Below are 20420 nucleotides of genomic sequence, written 5' to 3' on the forward strand. Positions count from 1 at the left end.
TTGTTGCTCTACTCGCTTGGCAACTGATAGTCTTGCTCTTAGTTCTCCAATTATCAAATAATGGTCAGAATTACAGTCTGCCTCCCTGAAGGATCGAATGTCCACTATACTAGTATGTTTTCTTTTATCTATCAAGATGTGATCTATCTGGTTATGTGTCAATCCATCTAGAGAAGTCCAAGTATATTTATGTATGTCCTTGCACCATCTATCCTTAAGTACTAAATACGATAACCTATCACTGATAAATTCGACCCTTTTTACTGCTGATTTTATTCTTTTATAGATGAAGAATTCTGTTCCTAATTGGTGATTATAGTTTCCTTCCTCGTAATACAACAAGTAATCTTCTATTTGTGTTATGCCGTTCCCATCTAACCTAACCTCCTGTACTCCCACAAAGTCTATTCTATATCTAGCTAGTTCTTTTGCTACTGATGTTACCCCTCCTGTTCTATACAGACTTGGAACATTCCAAGTACTAAATCTCATAACCCTATTCCTTTGCTGTGGTCGTGCCAGAATCTCCGAGGCTTATTTTGAGGTTTCGTAAAGCTTTTTTTTTTTTTACGATGATGGGTTGTTAGCCCTTTGCCCAACCCCCAAGCTGGAGGACCTCCCCTCATTGGCTGTCCACGACTGCTTATTCAATATATTTACAGCTATCCTTGATATCTGGAGGCCGTCTCCTCGATCCGCAACCTGAGGACGCGCCATGCCGTGGGTTAAAAGAACACTTTGGTAGTAATAAATTGTTTCCATGTAAAATGATCTATCATGTTTACATTTTCTAATAAAATATAATAAATGGTACATTTTGACAGCATGTGTTTAAGAAAATCCCAATTCTCGATTATGATGTATTATTGCTTATAACACTTTTAATCTGGTCCTCTCAAGAGCGTTCATTATAGCGAGATTTTACTGTAATTTTTAGTACATGGATTTTTATTTTTAGGGTAGATTATTTTTAATTTTGAGTTGGAATTATCAGTCTGGCATTTTGGTTATATTTTTTCCTCATTTACTGTTCTAGTTGTTACAGAGGATATCATGCTAGTCGTTTGGTCTGATTCACAGTTTAAAATACCGATGAGGGCGATAGAGTTTAAAGGGTATAGTTTCCTCCAGGAGAAAGTAAAACTGGCACGTTCATGTCATAGATTTACAACACGTAAAATAACCTTGTCCCTGATAGCTCTAAGGAAAATTTGTTGCCCACATTGAAGTGTAGAATAAAAATAACCTCACTGTTGAAAGCATAATTAAGTACAGTTACTATTACTGCCACCACCACCACCTCTTATTACGGACACACAGCAATTTCGTGTGGTTTGTTACATATTTCAGCTGCCTTTTTATCCTCTAATACCATGCATATTTGATTCTCATTCTGGCAACTAGTCTGAATCATATGTATGTCATTTGTGTGACATTGACTAGAATTTCAAATTATCTCCTTATCTTGGAGCATTGTGAATAGAAATTTAAACACAATGCCTTCTGATCTTATACAAACAAAGCTGTAATGTTATTGATCTTTACAGTATAGATAAAACTGTTGAAACAAGATTGTTATTATTTTATTTTCTCACGGTAGTATTGTGATATTGTGAGAAAATTACCGTAAGATAAACTTACTACAGTACTGTAATGTTAATGGTTCATTTGCTTTAGGGATGTTCTTTATTCCACAAGAAAGCAAAACTTAATACAATTTTGGTTACAGTTAAATTTTCTGCCGAAAAGTTTTTTTTTTTATTGTAATAAGATTTATTTAGCTTGTTGTTTTAGTAAGTACTGTATTTAAATTATAGAATTTCAACATTCGTTAATGTATTTGCCAGGAGGGAGAGCCCTGTTTGTGGTGGGAAGGGGTCACAGTTACTATGGCTGGTCCTGACATGGTCGTCAGCAGAGAATAGGAAATTAATTAGGCCTATATTATTTTTATTAGCATACTCAATCCATAAGTATAAGTGAGTTATATAGCGTACTCATTCGTCCCGGTTTTCCCAGAGCAGTCCTGTTTTGAGGTAAAATATCCTGGTGTCCCGATTTTATTCCAATTGTCCAATTTTTAAGTGTCCTTCCTGAAAAATAAAGATAGATTACATATTTCATTCTTTTTTTAAATGTGAGCATGCAGCTACTTACTATAGTTTGTCACAGTTTCATTTACTGGTTAGATATTAAAGATATCTTCAACAGAAGCATCTTCTATATCTTCGAGAATGAGATAGTTGAGACGAAATATCGTGTGCAGCCATTTACCATTTTCACTGTTGTTTTCTTTATTCTCGGAAGAAAGGCCAAATTCTGAAGCGACATGCATATGAGTATTGATGTATTTTCATGAAATATTCCATGCGCTATTAATACGTTTGTTTACAGAGAAAGACCCACGTGCAATTGATGTGTTTACATCTAAGGGGTTTGCACGCAATTGATGTACACCTCCTGTAGTGACCAATCCCTGAAATATTGTTGATCAATTTCTGTTACGATATTGGCAATACTTATGGCGATGCTGTTTTTTTGTTCGAGCTTCTGTTGGCAGATTTTTAAAGACGCATTTTTTTTAAGTATCATTGTGATTTATGCTCATTTTTTAAAAGTAGAATTTATGTTAATGCGTGTATTTTTATACCAGTATTAAACTGTCTTATTTAAAATGAAAATGTGGTGATTTATTTTCGTTTTCTTAATTTTTAACATGTCCCCACCCCTTCCTTTTTTATACAAAATGTCCCGAAACGTTCCGATTTATGGAAAAGCCTTTGCTTGGAACTGCGTCATATGCTTTCTGTAAATATTAATAGTGAACGTTTTATTTTATCTTTTTTACTTTTTTATTTTTGTGCTATTAAAAAAACCTCTGATTGAGGTTCTGCTTGATATGTACTGTAGGCTACCTGTATTATGAGGCAGTATATCTCACTTGACAATATGTGTCAGAGGAAGAATTTGTATATATCTGAAGTCTGATTAGCGTAATAATATGCTATTAGTCAGAGATGTATGCAATGGAGGGGGAAAGGAACTGGCCCCTACCCCATTATCTCCTGCCTTAGTAGCCTCATGCGTAATGCCTTAATGGTGTTATGAGGTTCCAACTTGTCTTCGGGCAGTTGACTAAACAAAACCTAAAAAATTTTGGCTGGAGGAATCATTGCATTAACCACACAATACCTCCATCTCAGATGTGTCCGTGCACTCCGTCAATCTTTGTTACACCCCCTATTCTGTGTTCTCATCAAAACAAAATTATTGATGTAACAATAAAGTCATTAAAATAATTTAAATGCATATATCTATTTTTATATATTATAATACCAAAAATGCAGGTTCCTTTATTAATTTATTTATTGTTAGAAAATTGCATTTCATAAAATTTTATTAAAAATTGTTACAATAATGGAATTTCTTCAACAAATTGTGTATAAAACACCCGACAGTATTCATTCGACTTTCTAAGTAGGTGATCTCATTGAGTCTAGTAAATTATTAAATTTTATTTTATATTCCAACACTTTTCCCTATAAATTTATCAATAGTAATGAGGCAGTCTGAAAGTGATTGTGCTAAGCAATAGAAACTTAAAGAACAAGAAAAAAGTATTAAGAAAATTTCGAAACTAGTCAGCAATGTAAAACATAACTGTTTCTGTTCCACTAGCAACAAAAAAAGATATCAGACAAAATATAAGTGACATCCCTGGCCTCTCATCTTCGACTTAGAAGGTACAATTTACGATTTTGCCTTCTCAAACTACCAAAATGTTTCTCTATAGAACCTAAAACAGTAGTCCCCAAAGTATGGGTCGCTACACCCTCGGGGATTGTGTAAAGAGCTGAGGAAGTGGCCAGATGAGTTATAAAATAAAACGAAAATGCCTTACTTAGTTACTTACTTACAAATGGCTTTTAAGGAACCCGAAGGTTCATTGCCGCCCTCACATAAGCCCTCCAGCGGTCCCTATCCTGTGCAAGATTAATCCAGTCTCTATCATCATACCCCACCTCCCTCAAATCCATTTTAATATTATCCTCCCATCTACGTCTCGGCCTCCCTAAAGGTCTTTTTCCCTCCGGTCTCCCAACTAACACTCTATATGCATTTCTGGATTCGCCCATACGTGCTACATGCCCTGCCCATCTCAAACGTCTGGATTTAATGTTCCTAATTATGTCAGGTGAAGAATACAATGCGTGCAGTTCTGTGTTGTGTAACTTTCTCCATTCTCCTGTAACTTCATCCCGCTTAGCCCCAAATATTTTCCTTAGCACCTTATTCTCAAACACCCTGAACCTATGTTCCTCTCTCAGAGTGAGAGTCCAAGTTTCACAACCATACAGAACAACCGGTAATATAACTGTTTTATAAATTCTAACTTTCAGATTTTTGGACAGCAGACTGGATGATAAGAGCTTCTCAACCGAATAATAACACGCATTTCCCATATTTATTCTGTGTTTAATTTCCTCCCGAGTGTCATTTATATTTGTTACTCTTGCTGCAAGATATTTGAATTTTTCTACCTCTTCGAAGGATAAATCTCCAATTTTTATATTTCCATTTCGTACAATATTCTGGTCACGAGACATAATCATATACTTTGTCTTTTCGGGATTTACTTCCAAACCGATCGCTCTACTTGCTTCAAGTAAAATTTCCGTGTTTTCCCTAATCGTTTGTGTATTTTCTCCTAACATATTCACGTCATCCTCATAGACAAGAAGCTGATGTAACCCGTTCAATTCCAAACCCTGCCTGTTATCCTGAACTTTCCTAATGGCATATTCTAGAGCAAAGTTAAAAAGTAAAGGTGATAGTGCATCTCCCTGCTTTAGCCCGCAGTGAATTGGAAAAGCATCAGATAGAAACTGACCTATACGGACTCTGCTGTATGTTTCACTGAGACACATTTTAATTAATCGAACCAGTTTCTTGGGAATACCAAATTCAATAAGAATATCATATAATACTTCCCTCTTAACCGAGTCATAAGCCTTTTTGAAATCTATGAATAACTGATGTACTGTACCCTTATACTCCCATTTTTTCTCCATTATCTGTCGAATACAAAAAATCTGATCAATAGTCGATCTATTACGCCGAAAACCGCACTGATGATCCCCAATAATTTCATCTACGTACGGAGTTAATCTTCTCAAAAGAATATTGGACAAAATTTTGTACGACGTCAACAAAAGTGATATTCCTCGAAAGTTACCACAGTTGGTTTTGTCCCCCTTTTTAAAAATAGGTACAATTATGGACTCCTTCCATTGTTCTGGTACAATTTCCTTTTCCCAAATAGCAAGTACAAGTTTATAAATTTCGCTATATAATGCACTCCCACCCTCTTGTATTAATTCTGCTGGAATTTGATCGATACCTGGAGACTTGTACTTTTTCAGATTTTCTATCGCAATTTCGACTTCTGAAAGCGTGGGTTCGGGTATAAATGGCTCAGCAGTTTGTATTTCAATTTCGTCCCGATCATTTCTATTTGGCCTATGTACATTTAGTAGTTGCGCAAAATAGTTTTTCCATCTGTTTAGGATTGATGGAGAGTCTGCAAGCAAGTCACCATTCTCATCCTTGATCACGTTTACCCTTGGCTGATATCCGTTCTTAAATTCCTTTATACCCTTATATAAATCTCGAATGTTTTTATTCTTACTATTTGTTTCTACCTCATTCAGTTTTTCCTTCAAGTAACCTCTCTTTTTATTCCTAAGTGTACGACTTGCTTCCCGTCTTTCATTGAAATAATTATCTCTCTTCTCCTCAACTGGATCCTGTAAGAATTTCAATTTTGCCTGTTTCCTTCTTTCTACTACCATGCAACAATCTTCATCAAACCACGGTTTCTTTTTCTTAGTTTCATAATAACCTATGCTCTGCTCAGCTGCAATTTTGATACTATCTCTGATATTTTCCCACACGCTATTAACATCTAATTCTTTCTCAACTTCGTCGGAACTTTCTAAAGTGGCAAACCTATTCGAAATTTCGACCTGATAATTTTGCTTAGCTTCCTCGTCCTTTAATTTCGAAATATTGAATTTAGTAATATTAACTTGTTGCTCTACTCGCTTGGCTACTGATAATCTTTCTCTTAATTCTCCAATCACCAAATAATGGTCAGAATTACAGTCTGCACCCCTGAACGTTCGAATATCTACTATACTAGTATGTCTCCGTTTATCTATCAAGATGTGATCTATTTGGTTGTGTGTCAATCCATCTGGAGAAGTCCAAGTATATTTATGTATATCCTTATGGGGGAATGTTGTACTTTTGACAATTAAATTTTTCGATGTGGCAAAGTTGACTAATCTAACTCCATTGTCACTACTAATTGCGTGTAGGCTCTCTTTTCCAATAGTTGGTCTAAAAATATCCTCCCGTCCTACTTTAGCATTGAAATCCCCCAATAAAATTTTCATGTGATATCTAGGGAACTGATCAAAAGTATGTTCCAATTCCTCATAGAAGCTATTCTTTATATGGTCGTCTTTCTCTTCTGTAGGGGCGTGAGCATTTATAACTATGATGTCGCACCATCTACCCTTAAGTACTAAATATGATAACCTGTCACTGATAAATTCGACCTTTTTTACTGCTGATTTTATTCTTTTATGAACAAAGAATCCTGTTCCTAATTGGTGATTATTGTTTCCTTCCCCATAATACAACAAGTAATCTCCTATTTGTGATATGCCATTCCCATCTAACCTAACCTCTTGTACTCCTACGAAGTCTATTCTATATCTAGCTAGTTCTTTTGCTACTAATGTTACCCCTCCTGTTCTATAAAGACTAGTTACGTTCCAAGTGCCAAATCTCAAATCCTTATTCCTTTGCTGTGGTCGTGCCAGAGAATCAGTCCTATTCCGAGGCTTATTATAGGGATACGTAACAAGCTGTTTTTTACGGTGATGGGTTGTTAGCCCTTCGCCCAACCCCCAAGCTGGAGGACCACCCCTTATCGGCTGTCCACGACTGCTTATTCAATATATTCGCAGCTACCCTCCATATCTGGAGGCCGTCTCCTCTATCCGCAACCTGAGGACGCGCCATGCCGTGGTGATAGGGACCCACAATACATGGACGAAAATGCCTTATTAACATAAATTTATGTCGTATTTAGAAATATATCGTTAAACATAAAATAAATATTTTAGTAGATACTGTATAAAGTAAAAAATAATTAATGTGACAAATGTGCCTGTTTTTCAGAAATAGCTTCTCAAATCTAAACTCTCTATTCAATACACACAGTGATACCATTTTCAATTTAAGAAAATTTCTCGCTTTTGTTTTGATAGCAATCATACATGAGAAACTTAATTTGCATAAATACGAGGTTGAAAATTCTATAAAAAAATTTAAGGGCATTTTTTTTGCGAACTTTAGGTGTTCTTGCATTCTTTTAATCCAGAACTGGTCTGCACTCTGCAAAAAAAAAAAAAAGTATAGTTTCAACATTCCATCAATATTTCAGTGAGTCTTCCCTTAGTATTTTTTTGGAATTTCAGCCACTTGAAAGTCAGTTGACTAGAAAAGAGATTCAGTATCCATCTGTGACTCTCGTAATTATTTTGAGTTCTTCCGGAAAATACTCAAAAAGCTACTGTTTAAAATATTGTTCAAATTTAATTGTATGTTTACGAAAAGAAACTCGGTATTTGTTGTATCATATGGTACATAGCTAAATTTTACATTGCAATGAATAGAATTTCCTTTTGTCATGTTATGTCGAATGGAAATAAAGTTTCCTTATAAATCCGTCGATTTTATGTGTGTCTTTTACTATCTTGTCCTTACAAAACACTATTCAAAATGTTTAAGTGTTCTAAAAATATCTGTCGTTGAATTGCAAAAGAGGACATGTACCATATAACAAAGTGTGGAAAATCGCAAAAACTATAACTAAGTTAACAAATTAAAATGTTCATATACTTTTTTCTAATTAGATCACTATGCATACATACATTCAGCATCCATGAACATTTCAATTTTTTAAGTTTGTTATTGTTTTCTTACGATTTCCCAACACTTTGTTATTTTGGACGTGTCCCCTTTTGCAAATCGACGACAGATATACAGTATCAGCAAGGAATAGGATTACCATATGTCCAGATTTTCTCGGACATCTCCTGGTTTTTATGGCATCCGGGGAAGTCTGGAGGGATTTTCCATTTAAATTTTGATTGCCTATATCTGGAAATGTAACTTGTAAGCTAATGGTTTTCTTTTCCCGAATATTTTATAGTAAAATATTTTGTAAGTTGATGACAATGAGTGTTGCGAAAAATCGAAAATATCCTCTTGGTCGATATATAAGGCTACAAATACATATTGCTTCACCTTCCATAGAAGATGCAACAATAAATAATTTGCAAGACATAAGTTGTATAGGGGTTGCGACAGATGCAAGCAATCACGAGGCTGCAAAACTGTTTGTCAATTTTATGTACTATGTTATTATATATACAGTATTAATATTGTTTTTCTAATGTGTATTAGTTTTAGAACTATTTCTAGTTTTAATTTCTTTTGACCTGCCCAACATCATCCTGTATGATCCTTAGGATGAAATAACATACATACATACGAGGCGTGTTCTTAAAGTAAGTTCCAAAAGGGTGTAGAAAGTAAACGGGAAGATATTTACAAACCATTTTTGTTGCATTGTATTCCCCACACTTCAATTACTTCTCAACATAATCTCCACCATTATTGAGGCATTTATCGAGTCGTGGCACAAGTCTTTCTATCCCCTCATTGTAGAATTCGCCCGCCTGCAATGCAAACCATTCCCGCACTGCTGTTTTCACTTCATCGTCGCCATCAAAACGTTGACCACTGAGGAACTTCTTGAGGTGCAGGAAGAGATCAAAGTCACTCGGAGCCAAATCCGGTATGTAGGGGGGATGGTCAATTTGTTCCCAGCCAAATTTCGAGATGAGATTTTGGGTGTCGTCGCCATCGAAACGTTGACCACCGAGGAACTTCTTGAGGTGTAGGAAGAAATTAAAGTCACTCGGAGCCAAATCCGGGCTGTAGGGGGGTGGTCAATTTGTTCCCAGCCAAATTTCGAGATGAGATTTTGGGTGTCGTCGCCATCAAAACGTTTACCACCGAGGAACTTCTAGAGGTGCAGGAAGAGATGAAAATCACTCAGAGCCAAATCCGGGCTGTAGGGGGGGATGGTCAATTTGTTCCTGTCCTCATGATTTTTTTCATCGACAGCATGCATCAAATTGTCATTGACCAAAGATGGCCGACCGGTACGCTGCTCATCATGCACAGAGACGCGGCCCTCTTTGAACTTCCTAACCCATCTCCTGACCATTCCAACACTAATGGCATCATCACCATACACCTCACAAAGTTGACGATGGATGTCAGCTGGTTTGATGTTTCTCGCATTCAAGAAACGGATAACAGATCGCATATCACAGTCGGCGGGGTGCTCGATCACTTTAAACATTTCAACTGATCACAACTAACCACACACACGGACTGAAGCTCTGAAACTGCATGCACAGCTTGCCTGAAGATTGAAGAAGAAAATATGCATGCGCAAAATAACGATTGCAGCGATGTGACGGCTATAATTGAAAACGGAACTTACTTTAAGAACACGCCTCGTACATACATACATACATATTGTATAGTCTTAAAAGCATTTACAAGAGTGGCGTGATTTATAACAATTATGATAAATGCATAAGGAAAATGTAGTTTTGTAGTTAAACATCGAAAAAAAAAAAAATTGTACAAAGCAACTATGGAATTCACAACACATATTTAGCTTCAGAATATTAGCTAATTAAAGAAATGATACTCCTGAATAGTTCATTCTTTATCTGTAATATTCTTTTACCCTTAAAACTCAAGAATAATGATATTTTACAAACAACTTCAAATTAGTGTAATTCTGAAAATATTGAGATTAGGACAAATGTTTATATAACATTTTTTTGCTCAGAATGTTAAGGGACGGTAAATCTCATGAATCACCCTGTATATATTGAAAATTTAAATAGAGAAAAGTGTAATGATATTTGGCACATCAGCTGTGGTCAGAATATTGCTTGAAATGTTCAATTCGAGGGTTATGTTCAGAATTGTTGAAAATTGCGCAATTCTTTTTTTTTCAATTCCAGGCCATAATGCAAATATAGAAAAAATATTTTCATTAATTCAGAGTCAGTGGACGAAAGAGAGAAATCACCTCTCTTTAAGCACAATACGAACAATTATATTCTTGCAGAATAATTTTCAGGATATGAGTTGTAGTGATTTTACACATACATTCTGACAAACAACGAGCTTCTAGCAATGGTTGGTGGATCAGAAAAATACAAAGTCTGATCTTTGTAAGCGAAACAGTATAACTGTAACGTCTTTGTATAAACATGTGTGCCTATCAAAATAGGTAGGCTATGTTTATAATTTTTTTTAGTATGAAGTATCCTGATTTTTTATCTTTGATGTCCTAGGTTTCTGATTTCTCATATGGTAACCCTATCAAGGAAGGGTAGTGTAAGAAGCCAAAAAGAATTGAAAAACAGGTTTGCATATTTCGATTTTCGTCTTGCTGGTACTAGCACATTAGAAGTTGGGTGATATTCACTGGTTTTGAGTAAAATTATCATTATTGCCGATTTGACAGGGATTTGTATTTTTCGAATGGGGTTAAGTAGCAGTATGGTATTACTTAATTACTTACAAATGGCTTTTAAGGAACCTGAAGGTTCATTGCCGCCATCACATAAGTTCACGATCGGTCCCTATCCTGAGCAAGATTAATCTAGTCTCTACCATCATACCCAACCTTCCTAAAATCTATTTTAATATTATCCTCCCATCTACGCCTTGGCATCCCCAAAGGTGGGGGTCGCAAACAAAAAGTCTTGCCCAAAAGTGAGTCGTGCCTTCAAAAAGTTTGGAAACCACTGGTTTAGAAGACTATATTTAAAGAAAGTGTGTTAAAATAATGTGTGACTGTGAATGAAATTCGTCCCTGTGTTCAATATCGATGGAGTTAAGTTATTATCGCTGTTATTGTTGTTGCTATTATAATTGTAATTTTTTATTTTTTGCTCAAGGGACCCAATTATTACTCTCACCAGAGGTCCATACCATTCTTGATTCGTTTTCTTGTCTGCAAAAGCTGATATTTGATTCATTCTTAACAGTTGGACCCTAATAAGGTCCGAAACCATCCCATACCCATATTTAATTTTAATACTGGATTATGAGTATCAAATATAAACAACTTCAACAACTGATGAATATTTTTCATTGGAGACTCTGGGTTACCCCATCTCAAATTGCTTGTCTACAACCCCTCTATAACGAAGTAAATTTCTTCAGTTGAATTCTGAAACATTCTGTATTTTGAAAATTCGTTGACCATAAATTCTTTTATTTGTAGCGGTCTGAACCTCTCCACAACTTTCGTTTGTAGATGCAAGTACATAGTCCTATTCTTAAATCAAACATTGTCACAGATTATTGAACATATTTTGCGTGTTTTCATTACAGTGAATAACATAAACGGAAATCCTTTGCAAAGAGGTACATTTCATAACTTCCAAAGTTGTCTTCTCGGCCGTGTAGATAAATTGTTGCAGTTTATCAGCTGTTTGATTGTTGCAGTTTATCAGGTCTTTGCTGCGGTTATTTGAGATAAGCCACCATTCTCAATAAAATCGTCATGGTGTAGGAGATAATGGTATGATGCAATGATAACTGTGATAGCAGCTGTGGCATGAATCATTACGTTCTAAAGATAGTATCCAAGTGTTATATTTGCAAGACAGAGGAAGTGGTCAGTCTGGATTGGGTCTCTAACTCTTCTATTAACTTTGTTTCAAAATACCACTACTGGATCCAGAAAATTACGTGTAGGCCTATGCATTCTCACTTTTACAAAACAGATACGAAGTATGCTTATTGTATTACGAATTTTAAGTATTTTGAGAGCCACTGGTGTAGCTCAGACAGTAGCATCTTTTCCTTCTTATCTAGAGCTTCGCTTGGGCGTGGGTTCGATTTCCGCTTGGGCAAATTGTCTGGTTGGGTTTTTTCTAGGTTTTCCCCAACTGTAAAGCGCTTTTCAGGTAATCATATGGCGAATCTTCGCCGCCATCTCTCCAAATACGATCTTGCTGTCACAAATTCCATCAATCTAGTACCGGTAGTTGATATGATGTCGTTAAATAACCGACTGTAAAGAGATCTACTGTTCGCCTTATTGCGTCTCATTATAAGCTAGATCATTAATGACTATTGTTATTCAGTACCACTCTGGATAATTGGAGTTCTTTTTTTATACACTGCCGTCCTGTTAATCTAGAAAGACCATAACTCATCTTTCCTGGAAGTTACAGTATTATAGTCTTGTGGATTTAGGTGCTTATGCTTCACTCGTGTTGGAATTTCTGTAAATTAAATTACTGTATAGAGATGTGTGTAAGTATTTTTTAATATTATGTACTGAGCCTTATCTATTCTTGCGCAGTGAATAAGAAGCATTTTCACACGATTTCTCCTTGTGTAAGGCCGCCTTATTCACAAGACCTTACACTCTTATAGTATCAGGTTTCTGGTCAATCGTTTGACATAAGCGAGTGCAGGCCTCAATAATATGGGACAATAAATTGTCGTATTAAAAGACATTATGTCTTTCTTTTAATGTTGGAAACACTTGTAATATTGAAGCAAATAATATTAAAAAAAAAAAAAGAAAGAAAGAAAAGTTACTTCATAAACTACGCAGTAAGGTTGCTGGTCCCCAGAGCTATTTAGATTCTTTGACAAAGATAAAAGCGTTCTTTTCCCACGTGGAATGTATTATCAGACAGTTTCCTTGATATTTCATTTGAAGATAAGTGTGACGCAGAATAATCGCTTCTTCGTAATTGCGTTAGGCCCTGTGTATACGAAACAATTCTATATGCGAGGCCTTCTAATCCTGTTTTAGAAAGTAGTTGGGAGTTACCAGAGTTTGTATATTTATTTATCCTTCTTTGTTAATTCCTTTCATGCATTTGTTTTTTAATCTTTGTATTTGTTATTTCTGTCTATTTTTCTGTATTATTTCTCCTTCTTTCTGTTCTTTTCGTCATTTCTTTCTTAGTATCCTCTTTTTAGTCTTGTGATGGTATAAAAAGAAAGAGGCCTATTACACTGCTGAAAAATTCGAACTCGAGATTTTGACGGAAATGCATTTTGTAGTTTTTGGGAGTCCATGTACTGTACTCCAACCAGGAGAAAGTCTCAGGGGAATGAGACGCAGCGGGCTGATGCTATGAATGAATGTTGATGTCATAAGATGTCATAAGGTCACACACGTGGGTACACGCATCTCCATTGGCTAACTCTCAAAGCACAAACGATAACACTGATACACATATATGTACTACCCTAGTTACAAAATTAGATCACGGTTAATTTCCTAGTCTTTTAATCCCTCCATACAGGAAATAACATATGTAGGAGAGCGCATCTTTTTTTAAACTGACTTATAACGGTAATATTATCTATCTACTTCGCTCCAATAGATGACGCAATAGTAAGCACATTCCTTTCACGGTTAATCTCCTGGTTGGAGAACAGTAGAAAGTTTTCACTTTCTGTCTGTTTGCACTATGTCCATCCCTAACAAGTTTCCGATTGTAACTATAGCATTAATGTGATATATAAAAATGTATCTAAAATTGTTATACTAATAGACAAAGCAAAACCATACACAAGAGGATTATCTTGGAGCTTAATCACCTCTCCTTTCTCAGAAAAAAATGGCAAGAAATACAATTAAACTATCCGCAAATGATGATGATGATCATAATAATAATAATAATAATAATAATAATAATAATAATAATAATAATAATAATATCTATATCTATATGTCCATCCCTAACAAGATTCCGATTGAAACTATAGCATTAATGTGATATATAAAAATGTATCTAAAATTGTTATACTACCAGACAAAGCAAAACCATACACAAGAGGATTGACTTGGAGCTTAACCACCTCTTCTTTCTTAGAAAAATGACAAGAAATACAATTAAACTATCCGCAAATGATGATGATGATGATGATGATGATGATGATGATGGTAATAATAATAATAATAAAAATAATAATAATAATAATAATAATAATAATAATAATAATAATAATAATAATAATAATATGTCCATCCTTAACAAGATTCCGGTTGAAACTATAGCATTAATGTGATATATAAAAATGTATCTTGTTATACTACCAGACAAAGCAAAACCATGCACAAGAGGATTGACTTGGAGCTTCACCACCTCTTCTTTCTCACAAAAATGACAAGAAATACAATTAAACTATCCGCAAATTATGATAATGATGATGATGATAATAATAATAATAACAATAACAATAACTATATGTCCATCCCTAACAAGATTCCGGTTGAAACTATAGCATTAATGTGATATATAAAAATGTATCTAAAATTGTTATACTAATACACAAAGCAAAACCATGCACAAGAGGATTGACTTGGAGCTTAACCACCTCTTCTTTCTTAGAAAAATGACAAGAAATACAATTAAACTATCCGCAAATGATGATGATAATAATAATAATAACTATATGTCCATCCCTAACAAGATTCCTGTTGAAACTATAGCATTAATATGATATATAAAAATGTATCTAAAATTGTTATACTACCAGACAAAGCAAAACCATGCACAAGAGGATTGACTTGGAGCTTAACCACCTCTTCTTTCTCACAAAAATGACAAGAAATACAATTAAACTATCCGCAAATGATGATAATGATGATAATAATAATAATAACAATAACAATATGTCCATCCCTAACAAGATTCCAGTTGAAACTATAGCATTAATGTGATATAAGATTTATTCATTAATATATTTTTTGTTCTTCAGTGTTCTGTACCGAAAAATTAAAAAACTTTCATTTTATTTGTGGAAATTTCTAAATTATATTCCTTTGCAATGTTGTATATTGTTTGTTCAAATTTCTCGTGGCTTCTTTGAACATCCAACTGCACTCAAGGAATTTGAATAGACTTTACTAGTACTGATAATTTGTGCAAATTATTTTATGAATCTTGTAAAATAACTTGGTCATCAGTAGATAAGAGTGTATGAAAAGGTTCTGTAAAATATTTATTTGTTCTCAGTTGATTTAGCCACTGACTGATCTGCGTCTTAAATAATACAGGTGATAGTGGGCATCCTTGTCTAACTCTTTGTTTGACATCTTTATAATTCTCGGATATGCCATTATCATTATTTATTTTTATTATGTTATTCATATAAGTACTTTAAATAGTCTTGACCAGGTGATTTAGAATGTCTATATAAATAATAATTTCCCATAATTGTCCCTTTTGACCATTTCAAATGCTTTTTTAAAATCTATGAAACATGTAGACCTATTAAAAATGAATGGATATTGAATTCTCTGTAACTTGAGAGAGTGCAAATAAACATCCTGAATGTGATGAAAGAGTAATGGAACGGAGAAAAGTTCTCTCCGGCACCGGGACTTGAACCCGAGTTTTCAGCTCTACGTGCTGATGCTTTATCCACTAAGCCACACCGGATACCCATCCCGGCGTCGGACAGAATCGTCTCAGATTAAGTTCCAACTCTTGGGTTCCCTCTAGTGGCCGCCCTCTGCACTACGTCATAGATGTTTATGAACGTAGGACTGAAGTCCACATATGTGCTGAGATGCACTCGTTATGAGTGACTAGTTGGCTGGGATCCGACTGAATAAGCGCCATCTTAAATCACGAAGTGATTTACGCATATCATATATATTATTTTAATGTACCGAAGTACATATGATATTTCCATGCAGATATTCTGCGTCACCATGCGATGAAAGAGTAATGGAATGGAGAAAAATTCTCTCCGGTGCCGGGACTTGAACCCAGGTTTTCAGCTCTACGTGCTGATGCTTTATCCTCTAAGCCACACCGGATACCCATCCTGGCGTCAGACAGAATCGTCTCAGATTAAGTTCCAACTCTTGGGTTCCCTCTAGTCCGCATTCAAATGGTGTTTTCTCGGTCTTCAATTTGTTTTTTTGATAGTATTGTTGCTATTGCTACAATAATTGTTGATAGTATTGATGCAGATGAAGGATATAGATGCTCCATTTGCATGTAAAGTTCGTAGTAGTCAATCATAATTTACGTCACGGCAAATGTTAGCAGTTGACTCATAACAAGTGCACCTCAGCACATATGTGGACTTCAGTTCTACGTTCATAGACATCCATGACGTAGTGCAGAGGGCGGCCACTAGAGGGAACCCAAGAGTTGGAACTTAATCTGAGACGATTCTGTCCGATGCCGGGATGGGTATCCGGTGTGGCTTAGTGGATAAAGCATCAGCACGTAGAGCTGAAAACCCAGGTTCAAGTCCCCGCACCGGAGAGAATTTTTCTCCGTTCCATTACTCTTTCATCGCATGATGACGCAGAATATCTGCATGGAAATATCATATGTACTTCGGTACATTAAAATAATATATATCCTGAATGTGACCTCTCCCTTTTGAAATAATTTTGCTCTTCAGATAATAATATTTTTTATATTATTTCTGATATCACTGAAAATCTTTTGGCATATATTTCAGAGTCATTGTTCAGTAGGCTTATACCTTTGTAATAATCACAATCTTGGTCACCTTTTTTTACATGTGGGTATTATCACTGATGTCTTCCATTCTTCTGGAATATGACTGTATAAATTATTATTCAACAAATATTAAAAAAAAAACTCAGGAATATATTTATGCAATTTTGAGAGGCATATTTAAACAATTTGGGATTTAATATTAATGGGCCAAAAGGGAAACAACTCGAAATTTAGAGTTTTGAGAAACCTGCATTTTAAAGATTTATGTTATGACAAATCAAAGGACCATTGAAATTATTCCAAATTCTGTTTTATACTCGTATATACTGTAATTTTCAAATTAGTGTGTGTTAATTGGAGTTTTTACAGCAACATAAAGCTTTAAAATTCAGGTTTCTCAAAACTTTAAATTTTGAGTTATTTCCCTTTTGCAATGGACCATATGATAACCGAAAGTACTACAAATAACATATGGGAATCTTGTCAAACAGTATTTTCTCATAATGCTGTACTTTCATAATTCACTATTTCCACACACAAAACACACACACACACGCACGCACGCACCCACGCACCCACCCACGCACCCACGCACGCACGCACACACGCACACACGCACACACACACACACACAAAATCATATAAAACTGTATTGCAGTAGGATTGGGCTACATGAATATTGTTATGGAAATCATCATGGAAGTTAAAAATGATTTATGTATTCAGAATGTTTCCAGAAAAAAAAATGGTGTGTGCGTGCGTGCGCGCGTGCGTGGGTGTGTGTGTGTGTGTGTTTTTTTCTCCATTCATTCACTCATAACCCTTGGTTAACTGGAGGTGCTTCATGTCATGGGAGAATGAACATAGTAACAGTGATTTGTGAAGGTACTTTGTCTTCTGTTACTGTATTTTATGTACCAGGAGAATATCAAGTGTCGTTATCTATTTCTGACAAAACTGATTTTATGGCAAAATAATCTATGATATTGATTCATAAGAAGCCCTCTTTGTGAGGTACTGTGACCATAATAAGTTGAAAATAAGTTGAATTTCGCACTTAAGTACACTAGCCCAAAATGACAGATTGTATTATACAAAACTGATAATTTTCTGTATTATATTATAAGAGATACAAATTTGCATCATGTTTATTCGGTAAAGAGGTGACAGTTTTGTTTCATGATGTTTACTGTAACTGCGACACAACTTCATAAGCCTTTGTACCATGCTCACTGCATGTAAAATGTGAGATAATAATACAGTTATGTATATTTCTTATTACATGCAGCAAAGCAATTAAGGTTCGATTCCCAGTACCTATATCCTGAGATTTTTAGTGAACATTGCAACTGCAGGATTGAATTTCTTGATTAATTGTTATGCTTCCTATGTTAAAATTTTAAATTATGGTTTATTTAATGACGCAACTGTAGAGGTTACATTAGCATCGCCATGTGCCGGAATTTTGTCCCACACGAGTTCTTTTACATACCAGTGAATCAACTGACATGAGCCTGTCGCATTTAAACACACTTAAATGCCATCGACCTGAGCTGGGATCGAACCTTCAACTTCGAGCACAGAAGGCCAGCACGGTACCGACTATGCTACCCAAGCCGACTGCTTCCTATGTTTCCTCTGATGTTCTCATTCTGTTGTTGTTCCATTAGTACCAAATCTTCATATTATGTAGATCTGAAGTATCCATTCAATAGATAATGGGTTACATACACTGATTTTATAAATGTTACATTTTTAACTGTTTAATAATCAACTAATACAGTTCATGCTATGAACACTGTCAACAATGTGGATCTGAATAAATAATCTCCATAATTTAAGATGGACATTGAATAAAGAATTGTTTTACTTTGCCTTATTAAATTTTAAACTGGATTAGTTGCATATTTAGATCACGAATAGTAGCTGTGGAATGGAAAGGAATGGATTCAACCCATTCAAAGGCATGGAATTTTAGCTTCTGGTAACTTCTAGAATGAGTCCAGTGCTTCTCGTATAAAAAGATCTTCTATTTCTTCTTCTGTCATTCCATAATTACAGTATGATTATTCTGATTTCACCATCTTCACCTCAGCCTATCTTTGCTTTCCATCTCACAAGGTGTGCATTCTAGTGTCTAGTTTAGAATTATATATGACGACGTGATTGGATTTTTTTCATGCTCATATTGTATTATATTTTGTCTGTAGACTTGAAATATTTTGTCAAGTTTATTTATGCACACTTTAATGTCTGTTGTCATATCACATTTTAGAATCTGTGGGTATACCAGTAGATCGTTCTTACTATTGTTGAGTGTCTGTTTCTTTTGTGTATTGTAAATAGCTTGCATTCATGTAACTGATTTTAGACTTTTATTAATGTTTATGCTATTTGTGATTGAGGTGGTGATGAATCATGCAGGGTATGTAGATTTCCAATCCGGTATTTGCCTTTGTAACTGAGGGAAACCATGGAAAACCCCAATCAGATTGGCCGGCCACAGTGTTTGATCCCGGAATCTCCCGAATGCGAGTCTCAAATGCTACCGTCTGAGCCAACTCGCTTGGTACGATATGAATTGTGTTAATTTTTTTGCCATATCTACCTGCGTGCACTGCAAATTTAATTTCTGTCGTTTCTGTTGATTAAATTGTCTCACCTTGACATTCAGCATTGTAATCTGTACATTAATGTGTGTAATACTATTGTCTGTTTTATTTATGCTGTAGTTATTTTTTATATTGTGCTATCATACATACATCTCTTCTTTTGGAAATTATTATTTATATGTTATTCTTATATCTTTGTGTCTTAAATCATACTTTGATATTAGAAACTCACAGTCTTTTCTAAAGTGTGATTAGCAATACTAAAAAATGTTGTTTTTATTTTTTAAATTTGAGAAAGCTGTAAAATTTAGCTTATAAATAGCCATTTGATTCACTATCCTGTATCATAAGATGTTAATTTGCAGTCAGCAACGTAAAATAAAAGTTGTAGTAAGATTTATTTCTTTTGGTGAAGTGTCAGAATGCAATTATGAAAATTCGTCTTGCAGTGCTGAGGTCATGAAATCACAAGAATTCTGCTTTCCTGGCTGCCGTGTGTTTATATATCATGATGCAAATTAACTTTGCCATTTATTTTGCAGTCTGCCTTCCTTATTTATTCATTACCGCGATTGATCGATTGATTGAAATTAAAAATTATTTACTCATATCCATAGTAAATTTTAAGTAATTATAAGGAAATGCACATACAAAGTTCTGTCATCAACTTCCACTAAAAAAACAAGGGTTAGGCTGTTGGATGCCTATTTTGGCTTCAGGTTTTACATATTTATAATAGTTTATTTGCATCGGCGTTTTCTTAATGACATATACTTTGCTTTTGCTAGATAAAAATGACTAAATAGTCCAAAAATGTCACATATGACCAGAAGTAGTTTATCTTTTTATTTTCGATTGAGTTATTCTTAGAAGGAACATTCCTAATATCATATGTACTTAAATTACAGTTTTGGTACGAGTAGATGGCCACCCCATAAGTGTGCAGCTATGTGATACAGCTGGTCAGGTGAGTAGTTAAAATTCCATACTTACTGATTTTAACATACGTTAAGCTTTATATAATGTGCACTCTGCTGTCTTTATAATAGAATACTAATATTATCGCTTACAATATATGGGCGAATTCGAGAGTTTAGTGCTATGTTTA

General features: G+C 34.9%; 1 protein-coding gene across 1 annotated transcript in view; it reads left to right on the forward strand.

Moving 5' to 3' along the window:
* LOC138706107 (cell division control protein 42 homolog) overlaps positions 1–20420 on the forward strand; it is a 41641-nt gene that overhangs the window by 14803 nt on the left and 6418 nt on the right. Inside the window, exon 2 of the mRNA XM_069835077.1 lies at positions 20221–20279. Coding sequence (XP_069691178.1) covers positions 20221–20279 — 59 coding nt within the window. The remainder of the gene's footprint in view (positions 1–20220; positions 20280–20420) is intronic.

The sequence above is a fragment of the Periplaneta americana genome, chromosome 9, assembly GCF_040183065.1.
Source record: "Periplaneta americana isolate PAMFEO1 chromosome 9, P.americana_PAMFEO1_priV1, whole genome shotgun sequence".
Taxonomy (NCBI): Eukaryota; Metazoa; Arthropoda; class Insecta; order Blattodea; family Blattidae; genus Periplaneta; species Periplaneta americana.